We start from the raw sequence: 27,818 nt of genomic DNA on the forward strand, positions 1-27,818 counted from the left end.
AATAGCAACTAAAAAAACTACCATGTGAAAATGTTGGGCGAATTAAATATGCAAGTACTTTGAAAGTAAAGAGCACGTAGTAGGCGCTATTATTGATCAATAGTTATTTTAGAGACAAAGATCTTCTTTCCAGGTTTGGAGGTTGCCTATGGTAAGGAGGAGAGGAAGAACCGGCTGGCTTCTTAGACAAACTGCCCTGGACTCTCCTGCCCTCCCAAGCCCGGGAACGGTCTGGAGAGCCCGCGACCTCTCGCCCCGCCCCCGCCCGCCCCCGCCCCGCCCCGCCCCGCCTTATTTGGCATGGCCCCGCCCAACCCTTCCTGGCTCTGCCCCTAAGCTAGTCTCGCGCGCTTTGAAACTGCGCGAGCTAGGCCGAGACCTGGGGCCGGCGGTTGGTCGGGCAAAACCATTTGCTACGCTACCTGGGGGTCATTAAAAGCCTACTCATTCGTATTTTCTAAGTATTTAACTTTTCAGCCCTTGATGCTGGTCTTATCTAGCTTTAAAGTTTTATCTGTATTATCACACTCCCAATAAGGACCTTAACTCGCTAAGAAGAGAGTCGTTGTGTGTCTGTGAGGCGGCCTCCCCCTCTTAACGGGGATTCGATGGGAGAGGACGACGGCCGGCGTGGGGAGGAGGTGGCCCTAGCGCCATTTTGTGAGACCGGGGCGGTAATTGGGTTGCTCTTTGGTCTCTCGGTTTGTTTCCTTGTCTGGCTTACTAGCAGCGGCCTAGCAGGTGAGTCGCGGACGCTCTTCACTGAGGACTTCTTGGCTGGGTGAGCTCCCCCATTGGGACGGTCGAGACTGACGCAGCAGCTTCGGGCCCCGCAGAGGAGGGAGCCGTGGGGCCGGGCCTGCCTCCGCCGGCCCGAGCGGCTTCGCGCGGGAGCTTCGTTAGGGCATGGCGTGGGGTGGCATTCGGCGCCGAAGCAACGACGCCGGTCCCGCGGTGCCGCGCAGTCTGAGACGGAGGTTAGGCGCGGCCACCAGGCCCGGGCGATGCTTTGTGCCTTCGGTACTTCGCAGTCTGGGGGGCGCTGGCAGTTGAGGCTGTGTACCCCTGCGGCCCCACCCGGGCCGCCCTAAAAACTCCTCCCTCTGCTGTCACGCATTGGCTTCTGGGAGGTGGCGGTCCGAATTGGTCGCCGCTGTCCTTGTGACACAAGTTTGGAGAGCCCGAGGAAGCCCTAAAGTGACAAATAGGAAGGAACTTTTTTATCATGTCTTCACCTGGCTCATTCTTTCTATTCGGTCCTCAAGTGTCAGGTTACACCTGACCTATCCAGACTCTCAGGTCTGACCCAGTTGAGGTTTTCCTCGGCCGTCTCATGGTTATGTACTTCATTCTGATACTATGTATGACAATTGTAGTAAAATAGTTACTTGTTTACTTTGTCTTGTTTACCCCTGCCCCCCTTGTAACCAGCATGCCACTTGGGACAGGTTTCACAGTTCCAGCTGCAGCACCTGACCCACAGCTATCCCTCAGGAAATATTTAGTGAATGAATGAACCTAGCAGGGCATCGCATTCTAATAGAAAATCACTACTCTTGCCATTGCCTCATTTCTCAAGAAAAATCCACGTGTGTAAGAGTCCACACAGCAAGGATTTTTCTGGAAGTCGTAGAGTGATAATGTGGGGTGGTGTTAGTTATCAACAGAATTCAAGGAAACAGTTCCCCTGGCATTAGTGTTGGTCATTCATGTTTCTTTTTCCTTTTAAGAAAAAGATGTCTGAGTATATTCGGGTAACAGAAGATGAGAATGATGAACCTATTGAAATACCATCAGAAGATGATGGAACAGTGCTGCTGTCCACGGTTACAGCCCAGTTTCCAGGGGCATGTGGCCTACGCTACAGGAATCCAGTATCTCAGTGTATGAGAGGTGTCCGCCTAGTAGAAGGAATTCTGCATGCCCCTGATGCTGGCTGGGGAAATCTGGTCTACGTTGTCAACTATCCCAAAGGTTTGTTGCCATTTCGCTTTGCAGTGTGGTGGGACTTGTGCCTCATCCCAAGTCACCAATCATGACCTCTCTTCATGGTGAAACATCTATAAAGCAAGCTTTTCCTTAAGCTTTATTATTAGACTAGTTTGGAAGACCACTAGTCTAAATTAATAAAAATGGGAAGTTACAGAACATTTTTTAAGAGGAAACTATTTAAATAACAAATTATCTGAACAAGCGTTGCCAGGTTGATGGCAGATTTCAGGGATTCTTAAGAATGCTTTGCAGTTATATCTGTGCTGTGGATTCTTGTAAAGTGCCCCCAAGTTTTTGGGCTGTCATTGCCCTTGGTGGTCTTAGGTCATTCAGCTAGTCTGACTTCTTTTTCCTCTAAAAGGAACATTCAGTTGCAGTAACTCAGATTTTTGAATTAGTATGGTCCTAATCGACTGCTAACCAAAGGGTCAGCAGTTCAGATCCGCCAGGCGCTCCTTGGAAACTCTATGGGGCGGTTCTGTTCTGTCCTAGAGGGTCGCTATGAGTCGGAATCGACTTGACGGCACTGGGTTTTAATGCTAAGTCTTATTCTTGCTGGTGCTTGTCACTGCTCTAAATCTAAGAACAGCATGAAAATTAAGAGTGCTAAGGATGTAGATACATTTTAGCAGTAGGAATGTGTGCTGGTTGGTATATCTGCTTGATACTTATATGTTACTGCAGCAAGGTAAGATTATCAAAGTTGGTTAAGACACAGGACGTTGACTTAATATACCTAGAAGATTTTTAACTGCATAATTGTTTTTTTAGTATGCTGTTTATTAAGCCATTGGCTATAGATTAATATTTACTTGAATGTAAAATGTCATTGATTTTCTTTCCCTTCCTTTTCCAAATATTGACTTTTTAAAGTAGCTTAAGGTTTTCTTTATTACAAAACTAATGTGTGTTCATTGGTGAAAGTTTAGAAAAGACAAACCGATTCACAGTTATAGCTGTAGCACCTGACCTTTAGTACATACTGAGCAAATATTTAGTGAATAAATGAACTTAGCACGATTCATTCCATCATCTGGACATAAAAGACACTAATTTTTTGGTATATAGCCTTTAAATTACGTAAGAGACATTGAAATGGTTAAGCAGATACGTTTAACATATAGAAACAAGGATAGTATCACACATTTTTAAGCATTTATTTTTCCTGCTTAATGTAGTTTTGGTGCTCTGGTGGCATAGTGGTTAAGAGCTCTTCTGCCAGCCAGAAGATCAGCAGTTTGAATTCACCAGCCACTCGGAAACCCTACAGGGCAATTCTACTCTTTTCTGTAGGGTTGCTAAGAGTCAGAATCGACTGGATGGCAACAGGTTTTGTTTTTGTTTTTTTTTTTTAATTGTGCTTTTGTAAGTGAAAGCTTGCAAATCAAGTCAGTCTCTCATACAAAAATTTATATACACCTTGGTGTATACTCCTAGTTGCTCTCCCCCTATTGAGACAGCACATTTCTTCTCTCCACCCTATATCCCCATGTCCATTCAGCCAGCTTCTGTCCCCTTCTGCCCTCTTATCTCCCCTCCAGACAGGAGCTGCCCACATAGTCTCGTGTGTCCACTTGAGCCAAGAAGCTCACTCCTCACCAGTATCGTTTTCAATCTTATAGTCCAATCCACTCCCTGTCTGGAGAGTTTGCTTTGGGAATGGTCCCAGTCTTGGGCTAACAGAAGGTCTGGGGACCGTGACCTCCGGGGTCCCTCTAGTCTGAGTCAGACCATTAAGTCTAGTCTTTTTATGAGAATTTGAGGTCTGCATCCCACTGCTCTCCTGCTCCCTCAGGGGTTCTCTGTTGTGTTCCCTGTCAGGGCAGTCATCGACAGCAACAGGTTTTGCTTTAATGTATTTTTAAGTCCAAGTGAAGTAGAATTATTTTTGTTTTGCTTTATCTTTTGAGCGGGACAACATACCATTGTAGTCTTGAGATTTTATAAAACCAGTTGAGAATTCCTGAGTTTGCAGCAGGAAAATATTTCAGCCACTTATTCTAGGCCTTATTTTGTCCTTGAGAGTTAACATTATATTTTGCCAAAACTTTTCACTGTCTTTATAAGTCATCTTTGCTTTTTATTTCTAGACATCAGGAAGTAGTGTTACATGAAGTTTTCTAAAAGGTTTCTGCTCATTTTTATTCAGATAACAAAAGAAAAATGGATGAGACGGATGCGTCTTCAGCAGTGAAAGTGAAGAGAGCAGTCCAGAAAACATCTGATTTGATAGTGTTGGGCCTCCCATGGAAAACAACCGAGCAGGATCTAAAAGAATATTTTAGTACCTTTGGAGAAGTTCTTATGGTGCAGGTAAACTTTGATTTCATTTAGAAGTTTTCTTTACCCTTGAGTCAGCACCTAGCATTAATGTTTTAGTGGCGTTGTCTTTCATGTTTAGCAGAGCATTTTAATGTTATTTGTTACATGTATACATAGGGGATGCTGAAGAGAAGTGTGGCTTGCCCTGTTTTTCTTTATGCATGCACTATATATTTTTGTCTTTGGTATTTATACAATCCTGTTGCATACGGGCTGGAGGGGAGTAGCTTACATCACCTTTTTTTGTTTATATTGATGGGATATTAAAAAACATTTTCTGCCTTTTCCCACATTTAATAATCAGGATTTGTAAACATTGAATGTAGTTTATCTTTGCATTCATTCCAAAATGTTTGTTAAAAATCCGTTATGTAGATGAGTTTTACTTTCCTGTTTACATGGTTTGGGTACAGTGCTAACCCATCTGTTGCTTATACCCCATGAATAACTTGTTTAATTTTTAATTAAGCCACTGCTTACAACTGAAGCCGTTTAAATGGTATATCAAGGAACTCTGATTTGGTTATATATGTGATTGTGTGTGTGTAGTTTTAGTAAAGTAAATTTAAATCATTTTTTCTAGGTCAAGAAAGATATTAAAACTGGTCATTCAAAAGGGTTTGGCTTTGTTCGTTTTACGGAATATGAAACCCAGGTGAAAGTAATGTCACAGCGACATATGATAGATGGGCGATGGTGCGACTGTAAACTTCCGAATTCTAAGGTACTTGCCCCATGTTTTTTCCTCTGTGCTTTGGGAATTCTTGCTGACAAACTGCCTTAGAAGACACTGTAAAATAAAACATAAACTATCTTTGGAAAAGGTAGTGGCAGGATGTGCTCTTGAAATGAAATCATTGGCCTTGTTGAAGCCTTAAGACTTTAACGTATGCTGAATATTTTGTGTTTATTTGAAGTAAACACAAACTAAAACTTTGTTCACTTTTATTCTATGTATTCTTCTATTATTTCTGTCCAGCTAACATAAAACAATCAGAATACATTAATCTTGTTACAAAGATCTAACTTCACATCAGACTTGCTTATTTGGAACGTCGTCACCTTTGCCAGGACATCTCCCAGTCATTGACTTTCCTAGATCCAAATAACTTTCACGTCTTAAAACGTTATTCTTCATTGAAGTCTCACAAGGCAGAGAAGTGCTGATGCAAAAATTAAGAACGTGCCTGCTTTTTAATGATTTACCTAATTTACAGGGCAGGTTAGTTTTGTTACATCTCCTATGATAATGCTCTTTTTGTTGCTTATAAAATATTTGATGTTTTTGCTCCGTTTTGATTTGACCAGCAAAGCCCAGATGAGCCTTTGAGGAGCAGAAAGGTGTTCGTTGGGCGTTGTACAGAGGACATGACCGCTGATGAGTTGCGGCAGTTCTTCTGCCAGTATGGAGAAGTGGTAGATGTCTTCATTCCCAAACCGTTCAGGGCTTTTGCCTTTGTTACATTTGCAGATGATCAGGTATTTTCCTCTTTACTAATTTTGTCCCAGCTAATTAGGTAATTTCTCTTGAACTTTTCCCATCCAGCTGATTGCCATCTTTATCTACATTTTCTGACCTCGTAAAGTTATGCGCTATATATGCTCCTAGATATTTATGCTGAAACTTAGATATTTTCGAGGGTGTGGCATTGGCTAGGAGTGTTATATGTCTTTTGAAAAATCCCTACTGTCGTTACTAAAGCTAAAGTTTCTTTGGGAAGATTAAGTGAAAGGAGCATTTGTTGCTTATTGTCCCCCAGCTTAGACAAGGGATTGAAATCTAAGTTTTACTGATAATTTTAAATGAGTCAGTGGTTTAATCTCCTTTGTTTACATTCCTTATTTCTTATAGGTTGCCCAGTCTCTTTGTGGAGAGGACTTGATCATTAAAGGAATCAGCGTACATATATCCAATGCTGAACCTAAGCACAATAGCAATAGACAGTTAGAAAGAAGTGGAAGATTTGGTGGTAATCCAGGTGGCTTTGGGAATCAGGGTGGATTTGGTAACAGTCGAGGGGGTGGGGCTGGCTTGGGAAACAATCAAGGTAGTAATATGGGTGGAGGGATGAACTTTGGGGCTTTCAGCATTAACCCAGCGATGATGGCTGCAGCCCAAGCAGCGCTGCAGAGCAGCTGGGGTATGATGGGCATGCTAGCCAGTCAGCAGAACCAGTCAGGTCCATCAGGTAATAACCAAAGCCAAGGCAACATGCAGAGGGAGCCAAATCAGGCCTTTGGTTCTGGAAATAACTCTTACAGTGGCTCCAATTCTGGTGCAGCCATTGGCTGGGGATCAGCATCCAACCCAGGGTCAGGCAGTGGTTTTAATGGAGGCTTTGGCTCCAGCATGGATTCCAAGTCCTCTGGTTGGGGGATGTAGACAGTGGCTTCTGATTGGTTGGTATAGACTGGGGGGAATTCAGATTTTTCTAAACTCATGGTAAGTATATTGTAAGATATATATGTACTAAAAATTTTCAAAATTGGTTTGTTCAGTGTGGAGTATATTCAGCAGTATTTTTGACATTTTTCTTTAGAAAAAGAAGAAGAGCTAAAGGAATTTTATAAGTTTTGTTACTTAAAGGGTTGGAATATTGAGTGGTTGGAAGTGAACTGCTGTTTGCCTGATTGGTAAACCAACACACTACAATTGATATCAAAAGGTTTCTCCTGTAATATTTTATCCCTGGACTTGTTAAGTGAATTCTTTGCATGTTCAAAATGGAAACCATTGGTTAGAACTACATTGTTTTCTCGTTTTAATTTGAACCCCACCGTATGGATTCTTCCTTAGGAATATCTCCCTTCTGGAGATTATGGTGTCACAGTGTTCGGTTCTTTTGTTTTTGTTTTGTTTTTTAACGCTTGTCTCCCCTCATATACAAAAGTACAATATGAAGCCTTCATTTAATCTCTGCAGTTCATCTCATTTCAAATGTTTATGGAAGAAGCACTTCATTGAAAGTAGTGCTGTAAATATTCTGCCATAGGAATACTTCTGTCTACATGCTTTCTCATTCAAGAATTCGTCATCACGCTGCGCAGGCTGCGTCTTTGACGGTGGGTGTCCCATTTTTATCCGCTACTCTTTATTTCATGGAGTCGTATCAACGCTATGAACGCAAGGCTGTGATATGGAACCAGAAGGCTGTTTGAACTTTTGAAACCTTGTGTGGGATTGATGGTGGTGCCGAGGCATGAAAGGCTAGTATGAGCGAGAAAAAGGAGAGAGCGCGTGCAGAGACTTGGTGGTGCATAATGGATATTTTTTAACTTGGCGAGATGTGTCTCTCAATCCTGTGGCTTTGGTGAGAGAGTGTGCAGAGAGCAATGATAGCAAATAATGTACGAATGTTTTTTGCCTTCAAAGGACATCCACATCTGTTGGAAGACTTTAAGTGAGTTTTGTTCTTAGGTGACCCATATTAGTTGAATGTGTTAAGTGAAACGATACTTGTATTTCCCCTGCCCCTTTGTCAACTGCTGTGAATGCTGTATGGTGTGTGTTCTCTTCTGTTACTGATATGTAAGCGTGGTAAAGTGAACTGAAGCTGGTGGGTTGAGAACATGGACTGAGCTTGTGGTGTGCTTTGCAGGAGTACTTGGAAGCAGAGTTCACCAGTGAGCTCAGGGTGTTTCAAAGAAGGGTGGAAGTTCTCATGTCTGTTAGCTCCACTTAAGAATGCTGTTTGCTGCAGTTCTGTGTCCTGTGCTTGGATGCTTTTTATAAGAGTTGTCAATGTTGGAAATTCTTAAATAAAACTGATTTAAATAATATGTGTCTTTGTTTTGCAGCTCTGAATGCAAAGAATTCATAGCAGTTAATTCCCCTTTTTTTGGCCCTTTTGAGATGGAACTTTCATAAAGTTTCTTGGCAATAGTTTATTTTGCTTCAAATAAACTTATTTGAAAAGTTGTTTCAAGTCAAATGGATTCATCACCTGTCATGCATTGACACCTGATACCCAGATTTAATTGCTATTGGTTCTTGCATTGTCCGAAGTAAAAAGTTCTTTTTTTTTTTTCTTTTTAAATCTAGTTTTTAATAAATCTGGGTGACCGCACCTACAATGGTAAGCAGTACCCTCCAGCTTTTCCTCAGTGCCTTTGTGCATTTGGATGATGGTCTGTTCACATGGCTTGTGTAAACCTCCACTCTGGGAAATCATGCCTTTGACAAATACTATGGGCAAAACATTGTTGATATTTTCACATGCTTTGTAGCAAAGCGTATCGATTGAAAAAAGGGAATATCAGCACTTTTCTGGTTTGGGATTTGAAAAGTGGAATTAATTGCCATAGGGATAAAGTAGAAGAAACCACAAATTATCTTGTGCCTGAAATCCATTAAGAAGCCTGACAGCTTTAAGAACTAGTAGGGTGGGTTATCTGTCTCTGGAGGTGTTAAGTGGAATGGGCTTTGTCCTCCAAAGGTGGGGGAATATAGTCATGTTGAATAAAATCGTTAAAAATCGGACTCTCACAGTGCATTGTTACGGATGTAAAAGCAATAATACATTGACTCTCTGTCGTACTTTTTATGTGACTACTCATTCTGTGAGAGTTGAGCTCATTTTTTTCTTTCATTTGGAAGAATGTTACAATTTTTGTGCTGGTAGTATACCTAATACCCTTATCTAATTAGATTATGATAAATAGGTTTGTCATTTTGCAAGTTATGTGTTAGACATTTATAAATGAAGTCCTTTAGACTTGTTATCGCCACATTGTTTTGTTATTCAATTTCCTGTATAAAAGGATCTTGAGTTGTTTTAATATTTTTTTTTCTGCATCTAAATCTGCATGATTTCCAAACCCTGTACCATCTGAATTTTGCATTTTAGCACTTGCACTGTTACTCAGCAGCAGTAACATGGTAACACTTAAAATGGTATTCGGGGACCTCCAAAGACTTAACTGACAAGCCTTCAAGGAACCCAGGGGTAAGTTAACTCATCAATGGCATGGTTTTAATCCCTTATTTACACTTGTGTAAACCTAGTTTCCAGTCATAGAAAGGCTTTCAATGTTGCCTTTTATTAACGTATTTATGGTACTACGTAGATATGGGTATTTATTCTGCCCTTAAGAAAAAAAATTTTTTTTTTTTTTTTTTAAGTTTAGAAGTACTTAAACTATTTAGTAAAAAATTGTTTTGAAAGTCTATCTGGTCATCTAAATGCATTCATTCTAAAATTATTTTGAACCAGTTGAATAAAAATTTTTGTTGACCTCACAGTTTAGTGTCTGGAGTCTTACTGGAAAAAACACTATTTTTATATGTAACAAGGATGCTGGAAAGTTACCTTGAAAAATGAGTCTAAAAAAGTTGTACTTTGTTCAGAAGAGAAATTAGGCCAAAACTCAAAATTTTTACGTACACTGGTAACTATTAGATAGACTAAAAACCTTTATTAAATGTAACTATTAAAATTTTTTAGGGGAGGTAGATGAACTAAAATGAAATTTCATCTTCAAGGTTAAGTAAGAGCTTACCTTTTGTCCTCAGTATGAAAAAGTAGAAAGGGAAATACTCTTAATTTAGAAGATGTGATAATTAAAATAATTTTGTTGTGTTGAATACTGGTCACAAATAGCTCCTCGTTGTGTATTAGGGTTCTGTACTCAGGTTTGTATAATCTGCAGTCTGCTCTTTGGCTTAAGAGTGCTCAAGTATTTCATGTTCCTTGTAAGAAAAAAGCAAATTACAGATTTATGTATAATACCACTTTGTATTTCTAATGTATTTGATCTTAAGGATATGCCATAATTGATTCAATGAGTCTTCTGAATTTGAACATAATTTCGGTTCTTTCCAGTTGCTGTGAACATCCTTACAGCTAAATTGGTAGCATTGGAATTATTCGGTCTAAGTGAAAAATGGTATCACATTGTTTGGGGGTTTTGACTTTTTTAACAGAAATCAGTCAGTACTTGGGCTAAAGTATCAATGTTTCTGATTTAGTTACAAAAAGTGAATCAAGGTTATTCCTGTACTAGCGCTGCTGTCGTACATAAAGCACTCTTAGATATCAGTAAGAACAAGTCCAGAACGATAGAATAACAGGCAAAGGCCAAGAACAGGCAGTTTACAGAAATGCGGATGGCCCTTATGAAACATTACACGAATTCGTAAGTAATTAAATGCAGATTTGAGCAATAAGTTCGTATCGGTTTGGTAAAAATTAATGGCTCTGTCCCCTTGAATCAAAGAGAAGGGGTTAGAGTTAAGCTGGCAGGCCAGGAAGTGTCTGTAACAGGATCGTCTCACCTGTAGTTTGCTTTCATCTTTGGTTGGGCTTAGTGACAACTGTTACTGTCAGTTCACATTGCTGTTAAAATCTTTCACAGGTATTTAAAAAAAATAAGGAATCGTTTACTGATTGAAGACAAGCAAATTAATATTTACCCATTATGTTTTTGATCCAGGGAATGTAGTTCATGACTTTTGTGTAGACTCCATACTGCTTTGCTTCCCCACAATTAATGGAACCCCAAGACACTATTCCTCCCACAAACCACCTCTGTGTCTCATTATCTAGAAACACCAAAGCCCCTCCACTGTCACCACTACAGCTGTCCTTACCCCCACTTTCTAAGCCGGCACATAGCATGTTATGAGTTACTCTGGCCCCTGGATAGGCCTTCTTTTCATATGCAGCAGTACATTTTTGATGGTCAACAATTGGTATGTCAACAAACATTAGATTTCTGGCAAGAAAACCCCTTTGGGTTAATCCCCATCCAGATGCAGTCCCAATGTCATTTGTCCTCATGAAGGATTCCGCTGCTTTTCTTGGCAAACAAATAGGCATGATTTTGCTATTGATTGCAACTTTGTTCTTCAGTTTAATCAGCGCTATGTCGTTGTCGAAATCAGCATTATGAGTGTAACCTTCATGTATAAAAATGGCTTCAGCCTGGGCTTGTGTATAATTAGACGATAGTCTCTTCAGGGCACCCATTCTGATGTCCAAGGAAAATGCGTCGTCTTTTTGCCGGTAGACAGCATGAGCAGCAGTTAGGATCCAGTCATCATACAAAAGTGCACCTGCTGCTGTAGCTTCACCTAGTAGCAGGGCTTGCCAAGGAAAATCACCAAGCTTTGCATTTTGCCCTCCGTATATACGGCCTTCTGTAGTACGGGTTGATAAACCACAAACTGGGGAAAGAAGCAAACACACAGACCCTTTATAAAAGTCTAGTGGTATTTTTCTCAAATTACTGCCACTTTGGAATTATATATTTAGTATCAACCAAAAATTAGATCCCAGGAATTGATGGATGTCCACAGGCAAGTGATGCTATTTGAAAACAGCACAGTTCAAAGACCTGATAAAATCTTTTCGGTATTTCTTGGCTCAGGAAATTAGATGAATGAGTAAGTTTAAAACTTGTGTTTTGCCAAAGGAATATGGGCTACAAAACTGGAAAAGTTCTTAAAGAGGGCATATGAGAATTGTCCTGATCTTATGCACTGGGTGATATGCATAAGAATGAAAAGAAAGAACCTTTTATTGCTTCAGTTTTCCTATTTGTAAAATGGGGTATTTATCATGTAATTCTGGTAAAGCAGGCACTAAGGTCACTCAGAGCATTTGCAGAATTACTTTCACTTTTGAACATTTAACTGTATTAGAAATTTGCTGTTGTAGCCAAGACCGTTCATGTTCAGGTATTGTTATTTTTGATCTGGTTGATTCAACTTGCCTGTATCTTTATTGCTGTCTAAATGTGCTCACTAACATAGCACATATGCTTCTGTTGTAACAGAGTACTTGTATAAAAACTCAGAAACACATAAACTAAGATACAGACTTTGGGGGAAAAAAAAAACTAAGCCAAAAGAACACAGGGGTAATGAATATATCATTACCTTTCTCGGGTTTTTCATTTATCTTCAGAGCCAATTCTGATAAAAATTTTAAAGTACTATTAAAAGGCAAATTGCATTAATGTTTAAAAATTAGGCATCACTGAAAACAGTTGCTTTGGGAAATAATCGGGTTATCAGCTTTGCGTTTTAATAGCATTTTTACAGAGAAGAAAAGTAACTCAACAGAAGAACTTGTGTTTATAAATGTATAAATGGGTTAAGATAATTTTAAAAATCACTTAATTTTTTATGCTTGCCTAGTTATAAGGTCAGAAGTAATCAAATGGCTGATGTAGTCAGCACCCAGCAACCTCTCTACGTGCAGAAGGATAATGAGAACATACTATTTGGAAATAATAACTTGGTCTCAGAGCCAAGTGCTGAAGTTACCTTTCTGCCTACCACAGCTAAAGCTCTACTTAGTGTCTACTCCCCAGTTCTACTTTCCATCAATTACCAATCTCTTGTATAAATGTATCCATTACCAGGCTCACAGACTGGGAGTGATTTTTCTCCTTTGGAGCTCATCCAGAATCCATCAGCCTCACACACATATTTACCTGCAAATCATTGGAAACGCAAAAATGTTTAACTGCATGTATAAGGTGGTTGTCATTTGCTTGAATACCCCCTTGAAAAATGTTGATTCTTGAGCATCCGTGGGAAATAGACGTGTCTGAATAACCATTTTACATGATTTCATAAATAGCGGTCTCTGCATTACCATGTTTGCTTGCAAAGTGGAAACCTTTTAGATGTATAACTTGAATATGTATCAAGATCCCAAGTGCTTAATGATAAGGTTTTTGACTTGTTAAATTAAACCATTTGGAATATATTGTGTGTTTGTAGTAGTCATTTACTAAATAAGATCTGTTTTCAGATTCTTGCAAATTGACATTAAAGTCACTTCAACTATAATATTTCACTTAGCAGTGGAAGAAGTGCCTTTTAATCTTTTGTTTAGCCTTAGCCAAAAATGTTGGTTAAAGTTTATTTTCAGACTGAGGGCTTAAGTTCCAGTGTCGCCCACCACCAGCTTTGAAAAATTTGCGTACCATCGTTCATCTTCATTGTGTAGAACTTTGCCTTACAGCTGTACTGAATCACAGCTTTGTAAGTGGTCACTTCAGGACCTGTAATGTATTCAGCTTGGCCGTTGGGTAGGTCTTCAGGAGGGCCACAGTCAACAACTAATAAAGAAACATGGAGAGAGGGGGATCAGGTTGTATCTTAAATACTAACATTAAAAAATCTGGACCAGGACAGAGCTTGATAAAAATGTAGAAAATTCTAACTCACAAAAAAGGACCAGACTTACTGAACTGACAGAGACTGGAGAAACCCCAAGAGCATGGCCCCAGAACACCCTTTTTGCTCAGTAATGAAGTCACTCCTGAGGTTCAGCCGAAGATGAGACAGACACATAAAACAAGACTAAAGGGGCGTACCAGCCAAGGGGCAAGCACTAAAAGGCAGGAGGGGATGGGAAAGCTGGTAATAGGGAAGAACCTAAGGTCAAGAAGGAAGTGTGTTGACATGTAAGGTTGTTAACCAGTATGATAAAACTATGTACTGTTTAATGAGAAGCTAGTTCTGTAAACCTTAATCTGAAATATACACAACTACAGTAGAATTTTTTTTTTTTTTTTCATCTGGAGACAAAGCAACTAAATAGGTGGTTGTGCCACATGGTTCCGTAGCTTGAAGCCGTATTCATCTTCCTCTGTACTGTGGGCATTTTTAATTTCATCTCAAAAAGAATAATTTTAGCTTGGTTTCAAAGCATCACTTTCATCCCTGATCCTAACTAAATGGCTAGCTGAAGGTGGAGGTGGCCGTGGGTGAAGTAGTGTAAAGGAATTTGAAGCCACTTGGGTTTCCTTTATGCTCGTGCTTCACACGTAAAGGTCTGCAGCAAAACAGCAGTGTGGCAGAAAGATGAGGCACAGCCTGCGCCATCTGCTTCCACGTGAAATGGCACTGCAGCTTGGTTGACTTTAAATCAGGGTAGAGACGGACACAACGAAACAGGAGAAAACTCTCATGGACTAGCTTGTTCTTAGTAAAGGCTACTGGACAATAAGGTGAACTCTTCAGCAGACTGCAGTGATTAGAAACATTTTGGGAGGTTTGCTGTTATATACTTTGAGTTTGGACTTGAGTTCACAGCTGTTAGGACGTTGCTAACGTAACTATTCACAAGACAAAGCAAATTCAGTCCAAAAGTCAGTTTCACGCATAGACAACCAGATAACTGGTATTTAAATAGTTTTCAGCAACTTAATGATAGCCAAGTAGCTGCGGTGTGCCTGGCGCTGTGCCAAGTGCTTTACCTACATTTTGAATCCCCACAGCAATTCCGTGTTGTGGCCACTCTGCCAGTCTATAGATAAGGAAATTTGAGCAAAAAGTGGCAGAGTCAGGGCTCAAACCAGACATCTGACTCCCATTAGTGCCAGCTCTTTTTCTACTGTTTTTCTGGACTAAATTCATAGTCTCAATTGGTGGAATGTAAATTTATAAGATGAAATATTGAAATTCATCTAGGGATTTATTTTACAGAAACTTGCACAAAACGTGTAAAAAAATATATGTAGAAATTCTGTAATAACTGGAAAAAGGTGGCGCAGACAACTAAGCACTTAACTACTAGCCAAGAAGTTGACAGTTTGAACTCACCCAGAGGCGCCTCGAGGACAGACCTGGTGATGTGCTCCCAAAAGGCCACAGCCTCGAAAGCCCTGTGGAGTAGTGTCTGTACACATGGGGTCACCGTGAGTCGGCATCGACTGACTCAACAGCAGCTAATGCCAAAATAGTGATTATAATACCTCAAATGGTGGGATTGTATTAAAATGTTGGTAATTTTCTGCATTTCCCCGTTTTCTGCAATGAATATTACTTCTATGCTTAGAAAAATTACCTATTTTTAAAGAGAGCATGCTTTTCTAAAGCAAATAACATCCTAGTTATGAGTCGGAATCGACTAAACGGCAATGGGTTTTGTTTAGTAGCTTGGTTCTGTCGTAACTTCTAAGAGTTCACTGAGAGAAAAACAAGCAAATTTGGAATTCAAGCCCTGATTAAATAAAATCATGAAAAAAGGAAAAAAGACCGCAGTAGAAGTCGGAATGGCAGCAGCAGAAGCCGTTACAGGAGTGGCAGTCACCACATGACCGTACTGCTGCATCCTGGCATCGGTAGGTCCCAAGATCCGTCTTTCTGACAGACTGCAGTAAATGATTTCAGGGGCAAGTAACCCTAGGGAGAAATTCAGAAAATACTCATTTCTTTATTTACATCATAAAATCCACTCTGCAAAGCCATTCTAGCGTTTCACGTGGATGCTTGTAAGGGGAGGAACGTACTACTTCCGTCGCTGGCTTTAGCACGTGGTGACGTGCTGGGTGCCTGACACTTGGACATTTCACCCAATTTTGTGCTTTGGTGCACGTGCATAGTTGCTACCAGCAGCTCCGCTGGTTTACATCTCCTGTGTTACGTGTCTTCCAACATGCACTGGTCTTTTGTGAATCAAAGGTTGACATTTGCAGGAAATTTTTTTTTTTTTTTTTTTTTGCTTTCCACTTGAATCCAAGAATATAACAGATCTCAATGAGTTCCCACTGATATCCTGTCAGTATTTATAAGTGCTTAAGGTTTGTGATTAAAAACGGAAAAAATTGGGAAAGGCCAGCCTGATCAGACAAGGAGCCAGGGTGCCTGAGCGTGCTTCCATCCCGTGGCCATTACTGGAGGAAGATGTTTACAGTTCCTTTCATATGCTTTGCATGTGTGTTCTCAATCAGCTTTCATGGCTTATATTGTTTCCAGGGAAATATTTTTGACTTACTGAGATAATTTTTTTTTTCTCTAAAATCAAACATGAAGATGATTTGGGCAGAAGCTTTATCCCTCAAATGATATCATGATGATATTTTTTTTAAATCAGAAACTGGTCAGGTTTTTTGTAGTCCAAGAAGCTGTGGGAACGAGCCTGCCCAGGAAGTTTTGCAAGGTGGGAAAAATGTCTCACTTTTTTTTTTTTTTTTGTCCCTGCACAGGACTGTGGACTGCCTAGCTAGCTATCATTTCAACGTTATTACTTTTTACCACTGGGACTCAGTGACAATTTTGAAGAACATTAAGAGGACGTGTTAATCTCTTACCTGTGCCCCTAAAGCAACATGCTAAGCATTTTTTAAAATTATACTCCCTCTCCCTTAACAGTGATCACTATAACTTTGCCGAATATACTGTTTCCAAGGGCCATCTAATTTTTTGTGGGCCCAGGAATTGTTGCAGGGAAAGGTCGTCATTTGGCCAGGGGGAGAACCTTAATTTAACACAAGGCAATGTCACAGAGAACACGGACAGGGAGAGCAAGCTCGTCTTTTTCTTGTGCCATCCACTCTACCAGGGGCTGCTGTACTGTGTGAAAAAACAGGAACAGTTGCCCATTTTAATCACCATCCCGCAAAAGTAGCTTTTAAGCAGGATTCATAAGAATTAAAAAAAAAAAAAAAAATTCTTTGTAGCCATCCCTTTTGTTCTCAGTAAACGTATTTCTTTGATTTTTCTCATTTGAGCATACAGACACAGCTATTTTTCCCGTTTCATGTATCTTCCCATATAGATATGTTTTTGGAAACTCTCATGATCCTAGTGTATGTGCAGTTTTGTATTAACTTACTTGCAGAAGCTCATAGCCAGTCTCGCAGAAGATGGAGAAGCGGTCCTTCAGGGTGTATCTGTCTTGCACAGGTGAAATGCGGCCGTTAGGTGGTGCCATTGGATTAGGGCACGGCAGAGCTGCACAGAGGAACCGAGAGAGGCTTATGGGCTTTGACTGGTCCATACCAGCCAGGACTGAATTTAACAAAGTTCTTGGTTTATACAGGAAGCATTTAACCTGTGAAAGAAGAGCTTGCCACACCCGAGATAGTGTTCCTTAATGACTTAAAGCCAAAGACAGGATTAAACTTACAGGTGTTTGTTGTACAACTTAGGGTTTACCACCTTGCCTGGGATTCAGCTAAAGGTATGTTAGAAAGCCAGGTACACGGTGAAATAGTGCAGCCACCGTGAACCAAGCGACCACTCCACACCGGGCACGCCGGGCACGTCACGTACACAGGCTTCAAATCAAAAGGAGGTGTAACTGAGGAAAGGAGCTCACTATATGGCTTTGGAGTCCCTGGGTGGTACTCAGCTGCTAACCGAAAGGTCGGAAGTTTGAGTCCAGCAAGAAGTAAGTGCCTCAGAAGAAATGCCTGAAAAATCTGCTTCTGAAAAATCGACCATAGAACACAAGCTCTAACTCTGACACGCACGGGGTTGCCACGAGTCAGAGTCGACTCCATGGCACCTGGTATTTCTGGTGCTATGGCTTTTAATCCTAGCTCTCCATTTCTCATGATTATTTTTAACCTTTCTGAGCCTCAGAGCCTCAGTTTCCTCATCTGTAAGATGGGGGTGGTGGTGATGATAGTCCTGACTTCCCAGGGCTATGGTGAGGACCAAATGTAAAGCACCAAGAAGGGTTCCTCGCTGAGTGAGTTGCGATTAGAACTTGTGACAGCCTTCTAGGACAGCCATCTGGCATAGAGCTGGGGTTCTGAGACCTCAAGTTGCACAGGAGGGGAGCTAAAGATTCAGACTGACTTTGGGAGCACCTGGCCACAGTGTACCAGCCACCAGGGAGAATCTCTCACTCTGTGCCCCATAATCCCTGGCCTGTACTCACGCCCAAGGCTTGAATTCACCCCACACAGCTATCCCCAAAACATGCCAGCCAGGTGCGAGTCCCTAGCTGCTGCTCTCGTTGGCCAGTGATCCCAGCTAAGTTTCTAGAACAGCTGGGTTCACATCACCCAGCTTGTGTTCTGGGGTGCCGTAGGTTCCACACTGCCAGGAGCTTACCCTTAGGGAACCAGTCTCCAGGGACAGGCTGGGGTGCCGCAGGGAGCTGAAGTTCTTCCTGAGGTCGTCTGGCACCCAGGCTGGCTCCTTGCCCACCTCCTCCTTCTCGCACACCAGAAAGTTGGGTATACACTGGCTTTGCTCCCGGAAGCCTGGCCACGTCTGAGCCTGCCCCTCTGAAACCAGCACTTCAGTTTTACAAATCTTATTACTAAAACCAAAGGAGCCCTGATGGTGCGGTGGTTAAGCACTTGGCCGCTAACTGAAAGGTAAGCAGTTCCAACCCACCAGCCGCTTCTTGGGAGAAAGACGTGGCAGTCTGCTTCTGTAAAGATTATAGTCTCGGAAGCCATATAGGGCAGTTCTACGCTGTCCCATAGGGTTGCTATGAGTCGAAATTAACTCGGTAGTAACTGGTTTGGTTTTGGTATTACTAAAACCTGCAGAAAAACAATAGGCTTTCCAAAGTGAACATGGGACAAATGTTCCCAACATGCTGGTCTCCCTCCTCCTGACCAGTCAGCCCCCGGCCCTTTCCCACAGTTCTATCAGAGGTGGCCCAAGGGGTCATCTTTCCTAACAAGATTTTCTCATTTTAAAGATGACTCATGTAACCTCATGATCGCCCCTACATGCCACACACGGCCCAGCGAGGACTTACCTGAGCACCACTCTTGGAAGATGCTGTTACCCTTCATTTGACAGTAAGGAAATGAAGGCTCAGAAGGGTCTCATAGCAGATTTGATGTCAGGTAGCCAGTAAGCAGAAGAGCCAGGACACAAACCCTGGAATCTCATACTGAAGCCTGAGCTCTGGAGGGTTTTGTGTGTGTTTATTTGTTTTGGTTTGGTTTGGGTTTGTTTTAGTGCTTTGGCGCTGTCACTGCCTCCCTAGCTCAGTTACCCTGTTTTTTCGAAGACATCCTGAAAGACGTGCTGGCTGAGAGCAGAAAGAGGGACAGACATGTATGGAGGACAGTACCCTGGAAAGTGGGGGGCTTGGAATTGTGTCCAGGAGGTGACGACATGTTTGAAGGTCTGTCACAGGAAGGGGTGGTGGAAGGTTCGCCCAGGCCCAGAGGCAGAACCAGGGCCAGTGGGTAGTGGAGACAGCCAGTGCCTCAGACCCCTGCAGACTCCCTGACTGTAGCTCCAGTCCAGACCCTCCATGCTGGAAGTCCCCTCCCCATCTCCCACTGTTCACTCTCATCACCCCCCACCCCCCACAACTCACACCCACACCTCACCTTCCACGGTTGCATGCCCTGAAGCTGTGGTACCTCTGGGCTTTGGCACCTACTCTTCTCTCCTCCTGGAACACCCTTCCACCTTCCCCCAACACCTACTTATTCTTTAGATGGAATCTAGGGTGTTTCTGTTCCAGGAAACCTTCCTTAGCGCCCAGCCCCTGCCTGGGCCAGGCTCTCCTTCTGGGCTCTCATCACGCCCAGTGCTTCGCTCTACGTCTGTGCTTGCCACAAGGCTCCGGCTGTGTCCCCATGACTGTCTCCCCACTGGACTGAAGGCAGAGACTGTGGAGACTGTGACGTCTGCAGTACATATCCCCATGCAGGGCCTGGCGCACGTCCATAGGGGGAGTGGGCGGGTGGATGAATGGAAGAAAGAAGGAAGGAAGATGAGTGGATGGAAGGTAGATGAATGGATGGATAGATGGTGAATGAATGGATGGGAAGAGGCATGGATGGATGGAAGGAGGCATGGGTGGATGAAAGGAAGGATGGATTGAATTGTGTTCTCCCAAAATATGTATTAGACTCCAAACCTCTATACCTATGAAAATAATTCTGTTTAGAAACAGTTTTCTTTGTTATGTTAATGAGGCCATATCAGTGTAGAGTGGATCCTAAACCTAATCTTTTCTGAGTTGCAAGGAGCAGGATAGACACAGAGTCGAGAAAGCACATGCTGGGGAAAACAGATGCCATGCGAAGATCACCAAGAAATCAAGGAACATCAGGGCTATCAACAAGGACGAAACCAACACGGCTGAGATCGAGATGTGGGCTTTCAGCCTTCAGAACTGTGAGAAAATAAATGCCTATTCTTTAAAGCCACCCCCTTGAGGCATTTCTGTTACAGAGCACTAAGGAACCAAGTCAAAACTGATGGAAGGATATGGGCGGGTCAGTGGGTCAGTAGAAAGACTGATGAGTGGACAGACGGATGGATGAAAGGATCAATGGAAGGAAAGAAGGAAGGAAGGAAGCGTGGGTGGATGGATGGATGGATGGAGGGATGGAGGGAGAGAGGGAGCGAGGGAGGGAGGGAGAGAGGGAGGGGTGGATGGGTGGAAGGATGTACAGAGACATGGATTGACAGTTGCATGGATGGATGGAAGGATCGATGAAGGAAGGAAGGGAGGATGGATGAACAGATGGATGGAAGGATCCATGGAAGAAAGGAAGGATCCATGGATGGATGGATCAATGGAAGGAAGGACGGATGGACAGATGGGTGGATCAATACAAGGATGGTTAGATGGAGAGGCGGATGGATGGATGGAAGGAAGGAGGGATAGATGATGTTTTCCCTTAGGGGATCATTGCCTCACAGACGATCCCACTCACACCTGGTCTGCCTCCCCAGGCCTGGCCCAGAAAGAGTTCAATCCTGCTCACATCCAGTACTCCCACACAGCTTTCTTCTTGCCCAACTTCTCCTGTAGCCCTTGACCCTCCTGGAAGAGACAGAAGCTCTAAACTTTCCACAGGAATCTGAGACCCACTTCCTCTTACCTGTGCTCATGTAATGTATCTTCCAGCCTGTGTGGTCCCCTGACTGATCACTGACAAAGGTGATGGTCACACTGTTGCTCTTTGTTTCAATTCTGGGAGGCAACGTTGTCCCACAAAACGGGCCATATTCTCCTTTGTCAGTTTGAATCTGAAAAAGGAGAGGCCCGTGAACTTCAGGCCCTGCATCTGGGATGCTACCCCGGCCTCCTCTGCATCTTCATGAAGAGCTGGTCAGGCAGAACATGGGCATGAGTCGGGGAGCTCCCTTCCCCCCTCCCCAAATTCCTCCCTCACTTTGAAGGTCAAAGCCTGTCTTGGACCCCCAGGCAGAGCCTGGGTGGGATGGGGCACCACCTCCATTGGGCAGGGGCCCTGCGGGAAGTCTGGCCAGGTGGAGGAGATCTTGCTGCTGGGAGCCCCCCTTCTCAGCTTCTTGCCTGCATCATCTCACCCATGGGGTAGAAACTCCCTCCTGTGTCCCCTTCTGTGGGGGACTGGGCAGAGGGGCAGGCTGGGTCAGGGGCAGCAACTACTCCTCAAAGCGTGCCACTCCTGTATGGTGTGAAGGGACTGTTATAGACTGAATTGTGTCCCCCCAAAATATATGTTGTAAATCCTAACCTCTATTTCTGTGGTTATAATCCCATTTGGGAAGGCGTTGTCTTTGTTATGTTAATGAGGCAGGATTAGTGTAGGGTGTGTCTTTAGTCAATCTCTTAAAATATAAAAGGAGCAGACTAAGAAAGCAGAGATGAGGGAAGATAGATGCCCAGCCAAATGGAGATCTCCAGGGAACCAGGAAACGAGCTGAAAAGACAAGGACTTTCCCCCAGAGCCCACAGAGAAAGAAAGCCTTCCCCTATAGCTTGCGATCTGAAATTGGACTTCTAGCCTCCTCAACTTTGAGAAAATAAATCTCTTTTTGTTAAAGCCATCCACTTGTGGTATTTCTGTTATAGCAGCACTAGATGACTAAAACAGGGACTAAGTTGGACAGGGACCTGGGAGTGGTACTGAAGGAAATGGGGGGCAGCTGGGTGAGGGCGAGGGTCCAGGATGACATGGGTCCCAGGAGCCAGACCTGGAGGGAGTCATAGGGGCACTGGGTTTCCGGGTGTGTCTCCACGTCGAAGGACTCCACAAAGTCTAGGATGACGCTGAACCCCTCCTCCAGGTGGATTCTATAGGTGCAGCTGGAGAGTTTGGGGTAAGGCTTCGGGTATTCTGGGCTGCTGAGCTCCCCAGAGCGCTCAGTGAAGACTTGGCCAGAGCACAAAGCTGGGAGGGGAAGAGATAACCAGCAGCATGAGCCTGCAGACGGTGGCCTCCCACCCCACTTGTCAGTCCTGCAGGGAGGGGGGTGGTGGTGAGCAGGGCACTAGGGCAGGGGTCTGCTAGGCCATCTGTGCCCCCCGGATCTGGGCCAGAGTCCCACCTGCGACTAGCACCAGAAACAAAACACCCCCCACCCCAATGGGGACAGTGTATGGAGGAGATTCTCTTGCCTCGAAGCTTGAGCTGCAAAGGTGCCCTATAGTAGGAGTTCACCAGTGGCCCCCCTGCTCACACCCAAGAGGGCTGGGCCCTAAGTTGAGGCTCCTGGGGGGGTGAGTCCTAGGCCAGCCACAGCCCCGAGGTGAAGCGGGTGAGTGAGGCCAGGCTCTGCTGTGTGTGGGGGTGGAGGTAAGAGGCATAGAAGAAGGGAGGGGGCTCTCCTTGTTCCCCACAAATTCAGGGGAAAGGAAAGGAAGAAGGCGGGTCTCCCTGTGCTCCCCCGTATCTTTCCCCACCACCGGGCCCCAGCAATTCCCAAGGTCAGCCACCAGAGGGCGTGTCGCTCTTGCCTGCCCGGGGCCAGTCTGGCCTCCCACTGCCCAGCCCCTCTTTGCCTGAAGGACCCCAGCTCTGACCTCTGCCCTGGAAGCCGTTTAGGACAGTTCAGTCAACACTGATCGTAAACGAGTCTGGTGCTCCCTTCCTCACTGGAACAGCTGATGGATGCTTGGGGCTCCATCACTCAGGGAAGGAATCTGTCCTCCCCCGACACTCACCCTGCCCCCCCACCCCGTCCTGGCTGCAGAGGGGCCCTGGGACGTAGGCATTAGAGCCAGAATGCTTCTAGGAGGTGGGAACTTCCGATCCTTCTTCCTTCTTCCAAGCGGGTGCTTCTATGGGTCAGAGGGAGCTGCTCGCTGGATTTGGGGGACCAGACTGCCCACCTCCGTGAACGCCTCCTTGAGTGCCCTGCTCTAGATCAGCGCCCCCAGCCCAGCGCACACAGGCCCTGAGTTGTTCTTTGAACAGGAGGTGGCCCAAGGATGCGCCCCTCAGCTCTGGGACTTAGGCAGCCGTAGCCCCTCTCCCCATCTTCAGCAATTGGGGCTGCAGCAAGCAGTCTCAGGACTCTCTGGCAAAGGAGCTGATGGCCCAGTGGAGCGAGCTCCCATTAGGCTGTGATGAGGGTGAGAAGGGAAAGGAGGGGGCCAGGGTCTGAGAAATTACCCTGCCCGCCCCACCCACATTGACCCCAGAGACAGGCAGCAACAGAAAAGGAGCTGGGTTTATTGTCAGGTCCATGGGGGGAGGAGAGGGGCATTGGGTGGCTGCGGCTGCAGGTTCCTCTGGCTTCTGGCCTGCTGGGCAGGCTGGAGCCCCAAAGGAGGCTAGAGACTCTGCTCTGGAAGAGATGAGAGAGACAGAGGGAGAGACAGAGGGACAGACTCAGTGTAGAGGGGGCAGCACCTGCTCACCCTCCAGAGCACAAGCAGGTTTGGGGTCCAGGAGCCTGGCAGGGATGGGGAGGGGAATCTGGGCAGTGGTGGCCAAAGCCCACCTTGACCCCCCCTCCCGAAGTTTTATGGAAGGAGGCAGCCCTGATGAGCCCAAATTGGCCAGAGAAACCAGGCCTAGGTCTCCCCACACCCGGGAAAAGGGTACAGGTGGTGGGAAGCAGGAGAGATTTGGGCTTGTGAATGAAGGATGGGAAGCAACAGCAGGAAAGAGAGGTCAGGCTTGGGGGCAGAGAAAGGACAGAAAGAGGAGGGCTACGAGATGCCTCCCAGTCTGCCAGCCCCAAAGTGGTCCCTCCAGCCCCCTCCTTGGGCTCAGGAGATTGGGTTATCAGGGTGGGATGGGGGCTGGGCCTGGGGACAGGGTACCCCCTCAGCCCCAGCTCACCTGAGCAGGTGTGCTTGTTCTGGTGCAACATGTAGCCAGGGCGGCAGGAGCAGTAGTAGCCACCCAGGTAGTTGTGGCAGTGGTGGTCACAGGCAGGTGCCTCTCCCGGGGCCACCTGGCACTCGTCAATGTCTGGGGGAGAGGCAGGCCGGGAGGTCAGTCAGCAGGGAGGGTCGGGCACTGGCTGACCCTGGACAGTCACCTGACTCGGACTCCATGGCTGAAGGGAGTGGAGGGTCCACCAGCCCACAGGGTGGGCTATGTGCACCCAAAAAGATGGGCCGTGTGTACCCACAGAATGGGCCGTGTGTGCCCAACAGGATGGGCCTGTGCATGCCCAATGGGGTGGGCCGTGTGTGCCCAACAGAGTGGGCCATGTGTGCCCACAGGGTGGGCTGTGTTGTGCCAACCACTTTACAGGCCCCCCGCCATTGCAACCTCCCAACAACCTTGGGGGGAGATGTCGATGTCACTTTTTTTAAAGCAATGAGACTAAAGTGTCCTGCCACTCAGCTAGTGAAGGGGACAACTAGAAATCAAACCAAGTAGGCAGTGCTACAGCTACTACAAAAAAAAAAAAAAAAAAACCCAAAACAGAAAGATGAGTCCAAAGAACTAACGGACCACAACTACCACAGCCTCCCCCAGACTGAGTCCAGTACAACTAGATGGTGCCTGGCTACCACCACTGACTGCTCTGACAGGGATCACAGTAGAGGGTCCCGGACAGAGCTGGAGAAAAATGTAGAACAAAATTCTAACTCATAAAAAAAAGACCAGACTTACTGAACTGGCAGAGACTAGAGAAGCTGTGAGTATGGCCCCCAGACACCCTTTTAGCTCAGTAATGAAGTCATTCCTGAGGTTCACTCTTCAGCCAAAGATTAGACAGGCCCATAAAACAAAATGATACTAAATGGGCACACCAGCCCAGGGGACAGGAAAGCTGGTAATAGGGAACCAAGGCTCAGAAGGGAGTGTGTTGACATGTCATGGGGTTTTTAATCAATGTCATAAAACAATATGTGTACTATTTAATGATAAGCTAGTTTGTTCTGTTATCCTTCATTTAAAGTACAATTAAAAAGAAAAACAAAAACACCAAACCCATTGCCTTTGAGTCAGTTCCGACTCACGGCGGCCCCATGGGTTACAGAGCTGCTCCATAGTGTTTTCTTGGCTGTAATCTTTATGGAAGCAGATCACCAGGCCTTCCTTTTGAGGCATCCCTGGGTGGGTTCAAACTGCCAATCTTTTGATTAGTCATTGAGCACAAGCCATTTGCCCCACATGGGGACATACAGCTACTATACAGTAGGTTCCATTTAACCCTTGCAGCAACCTTGTGAGAAGCATAGGTAGGCTGGGCCACCGCCAAGGTCATCCAGCTGGCCTCCCTCTGTGCGTCTGAGCAGCCCTTCACCAGCAGAACTTCGTACTGCCACCTGGAAGTGGGGTACCTCGGCCTTTGCATCATAGAGGGGCTGTGAAGTTCAGAGATGCTACAGATACCTGACTCAGAGCCTGGCACAGAATGGGAGCTCCATCCCCCTGGGCAAGCAGAGGTAATAACTGTTACTAGTATTTGCATTGCGGATGATGTCAAGCCCCAAGGACAAGCCTCTTCCTGGTTTGGCAGGACCCCAGGGGAGGTGGGGAGACTGAAGGAGGGCTGGCCTGGCCCAGAGAGTGACCCTGGCTGCAGATGGGTCATCTCAGGGTCCCCCATCCCCCCCGGCTCACCCTCTGCTGCGTAGAAGGCCTCAAAGCCCGTGAACGGCTTCTCATTGGAGTAGTCCGAGTGGAAGGTGACCTCCAGGCTGGAGCCCGGTGGCGAGTAGAAGATGGTGTTGCCGGGCGCCTGTTCTGTGTCTGTGCTCTCCCGGCCGCACAGTGTGGCCAGCACCTTGGCTCCCGAGCTCAGCTGTGGGGTCCGAGGTCACAGGGAGGTAGGGCAAGACCTTAGTAAGGTCTCCCCTCCCTCCTGGCTAAGGCCAGACCCTGCTGCCAGGTGTCCCTGTCCCTCCAGCACACAATGTGGCCCCTAGCCCCGAGAGGCCCCAGGCCTTCCCCACCAGGTGGCACCTTGACAAAGTCGTACTCGCAGAGGTAGGAGAGCTCCAGGTCGAAGTGGGTGAAGTAGAGGCGCAGTCGGTAGCCGGGGGGCGCAGTCAGGGTCCAGTGGTGTTCCCGCTCATTGGCGTACTCCCCCGGGAAGCCGGGAGATGCCAGGCGCCCGAACACTGGCTTCGGCCACCGTGGGGTGGGGAGTGAAGCCGCTGTACCACACAGCAGACCCAGGAAGATCAGCAGCCTGAGGGCAGGGCATGAGGGTGAGGGCCCAGTCCTTGTGATCACCCCTTGCCCTGGCCAGCAAGCTGTGGGGGGCTCCCACCCACCTCATGGTGCGTCAGTCCAGCTGACCAGGCCTGCTCTGTGGCCCACACTGTTCTCACCTTTGGTCTGTTTGTCCAACCACCTGGCCCTGCCCCCTGCTCCCTGCTCCTGGGATTCTGGGACTCAACACCACGAGCCTGCCTGCCCAGATTTCCAGGAGCTGGGAGGCTGGACCTGGCTGACAGACAACCCTGGGGACAAATCCTGGCTCTGCCCCTCACCCTGAACTTCCAGGTTTCCTCATTGGTGGGTGACCCTGAGGCCGGCCCCCAGAAGACCACGATGAGGGCTTCTAGGTGGAGATGGAGGATTGCGGCTAATTGTGCTCCCCCTGAAAGCACACTGTGCGAGGGAAGAGGGTGCTTTAAAAGTCATGAGTCCACCAGATGGAGAAAAGGGGAGAAGCTGGGAAAACAGAATAGCAGGTGGAATAACTCTCTAGAAAGCCAACTTCTAAGCTGGCGGTGGGGAAAGCCAGAAACTAACGTGAGTTTGCCAAAGGCCCAAAGTCCTTCTAGAAGTGTGTAAGAATCCAGCCAATCCTCTATTTCCCATCCCTCGAGCCCAGCAGAGCTTGAAGTCTTATTCTTGAAAAGAGGACAGTGGAGTGTCCCTGACCCTGCTGAAGGTGGGGGCGGCAGGTAGAAAACAGGGGCATTCAGCAGACATGTTGAATGCTGAGAACCCTACTCCACTCCCAGAAGCTGGCAGCCAGCCAGGCTTTTCTCTCTTTTCTGGGTGGTCTGACCGGCCCAGGAGGAAATATCCTGACTTTGAAGGCTCTCCAAGCAAGTGACTCAGCCATGCCACCCCCAGAGAAAGTCAACTCAACAAGCCCCACTCACATGCTCAGAGCTTCTCATTAGCTTTTAAGTCTTCATTTTTACATATTGCTACATTCAAGGATTACTTAGGAAAACCTCAAACGTGAGAAAGATTAAAAAAAAAAAAAAAATCAACCAGCCAACTAATCAAAAAATACAGAAACAAAACAGAGAGAAAAAAAATGTCCCAAACCAAGACAAAACAATCATTAATGTCTGTCTTAGACATGTAGTGCTGCCATAACAGAAATACCACAAGTGGATGGCTTTAACAAAGAGACGTTTATTCTCTCACAGTCTAGTAGGTTCCAAGTCCAAATTCAGGGCATCGGCTCCACGGGGAAAGCTTTCCTTCTCTGTTGGCTCTGGAGGAAGGTCCTTGTCCTCAATCTCTCCCTGGTCAAGGAACTTCTCAGGTGCAGGCACCCGGTGTCCAAAGGACATGCTCTGTTCCTGGTGCTTGCTTCCCTTTCCTTTAATCTCTTGAGATATAAAAGGTGGTGCAGGCCACACCCCAGGGAAACTCCCTTTTCCTTGGATCAGGGA

At 45.5% G+C, this 27,818-nt stretch overlaps 3 protein-coding genes across 4 annotated transcripts in view; 1 reads left to right on the forward strand and 2 right to left on the reverse strand.

Moving 5' to 3' along the window:
- The window catches only part of C3H1orf127 (chromosome 3 C1orf127 homolog), a 64,363-nt gene extending 63,028 nt beyond the window's left edge, over nucleotides 1–1,335 (reverse strand). Inside the window, exons 1-2 of the mRNA XM_049875505.1 lie at nucleotides 1,284–1,335; nucleotides 725–1,065 (exon numbers count right to left, since the gene is read on the reverse strand). Of these exons, the coding sequence (XP_049731462.1) occupies nucleotides 725–1,065; nucleotides 1,284–1,335 (393 nt within the window). The remainder of the gene's footprint in view (nucleotides 1–724; nucleotides 1,066–1,283) is intronic.
- TARDBP (TAR DNA binding protein) lies at nucleotides 512–13,021 on the forward strand. 2 transcript variants are annotated; one of them, XM_049877907.1, is made up of 6 exons: nucleotides 512–781; nucleotides 1,731–1,974; nucleotides 4,142–4,305; nucleotides 4,898–5,038; nucleotides 5,623–5,793; nucleotides 6,167–13,021. In XM_049877907.1, exons 2-6 carry the CDS (start codon nucleotides 1,737–1,739, stop codon nucleotides 6,695–6,697), a joined length of 1,245 nt encoding a protein of 414 aa, XP_049733864.1. In that variant the 5' UTR covers nucleotides 512–781; nucleotides 1,731–1,736; the 3' UTR covers nucleotides 6,698–13,021. The 2 variants fall into 2 exon arrangements, with proteins under 2 accessions (XP_049733864.1, XP_049733863.1); XM_049877906.1 differs by having other exon boundaries at nucleotides 522–741.
- On the reverse strand, nucleotides 10,681–26,535 carry MASP2 (MBL associated serine protease 2). Its single transcript, XM_049877905.1, has 11 exons — nucleotides 26,451–26,535; nucleotides 26,137–26,365; nucleotides 25,795–25,975; nucleotides 24,052–24,183; nucleotides 21,956–22,152; nucleotides 20,875–21,022; nucleotides 16,890–17,008; nucleotides 15,379–15,457; nucleotides 13,252–13,386; nucleotides 12,679–12,753; nucleotides 10,681–11,479 (listed from the first exon to the last, which is right to left on the reverse strand). The coding sequence occupies exons 1-11, from the start codon at nucleotides 26,453–26,455 to the stop codon at nucleotides 10,716–10,718; spliced, it is 2,064 nt and encodes a 687-aa protein (XP_049733862.1). The 5' UTR covers nucleotides 26,456–26,535; the 3' UTR covers nucleotides 10,681–10,715.
- Between the last annotated feature and the right edge of the window lie 1,283 nt (nucleotides 26,536–27,818).

The sequence above is a fragment of the Elephas maximus genome, chromosome 3, assembly GCF_024166365.1.
Source record: "Elephas maximus indicus isolate mEleMax1 chromosome 3, mEleMax1 primary haplotype, whole genome shotgun sequence".
NCBI classification, from domain to species: domain Eukaryota; kingdom Metazoa; phylum Chordata; class Mammalia; order Proboscidea; family Elephantidae; genus Elephas; species Elephas maximus.

Excerpts from the sequence above, each read along its gene's own strand:
- TARDBP (XM_049877907.1), top strand. The coding sequence starts at position 1,737 with ATGTCTGAGTATATTCGGGTAACAGAAGATGAGAATGATGAACCTATT. Across the intron at positions 1,975-4,141 it reads CGTTGTCAACTATCCCAAAG|ATAACAAAAGAAAAATGGAT; the intron begins GTTTGTTGCCAT and ends ATTTTTATTCAG. Across the intron at positions 4,306-4,897 it reads GAGAAGTTCTTATGGTGCAG|GTCAAGAAAGATATTAAAAC; the intron begins GTAAACTTTGAT and ends CATTTTTTCTAG.
- MASP2 (XM_049877905.1), bottom strand. Across the intron at positions 25,976-26,136 it reads GCGAGTACGACTTTGTCAAG|CTGAGCTCGGGAGCCAAGGT; the intron begins GTGCCACCTGGT and ends CGGACCCCACAG. Across the intron at positions 11,480-12,678 it reads ACTCCCAGTCTGTGAGCCTG|TTTGTGGTTTATCAACCCGT; the intron begins GTAATGGATACA and ends TTCTTTCCCCAG.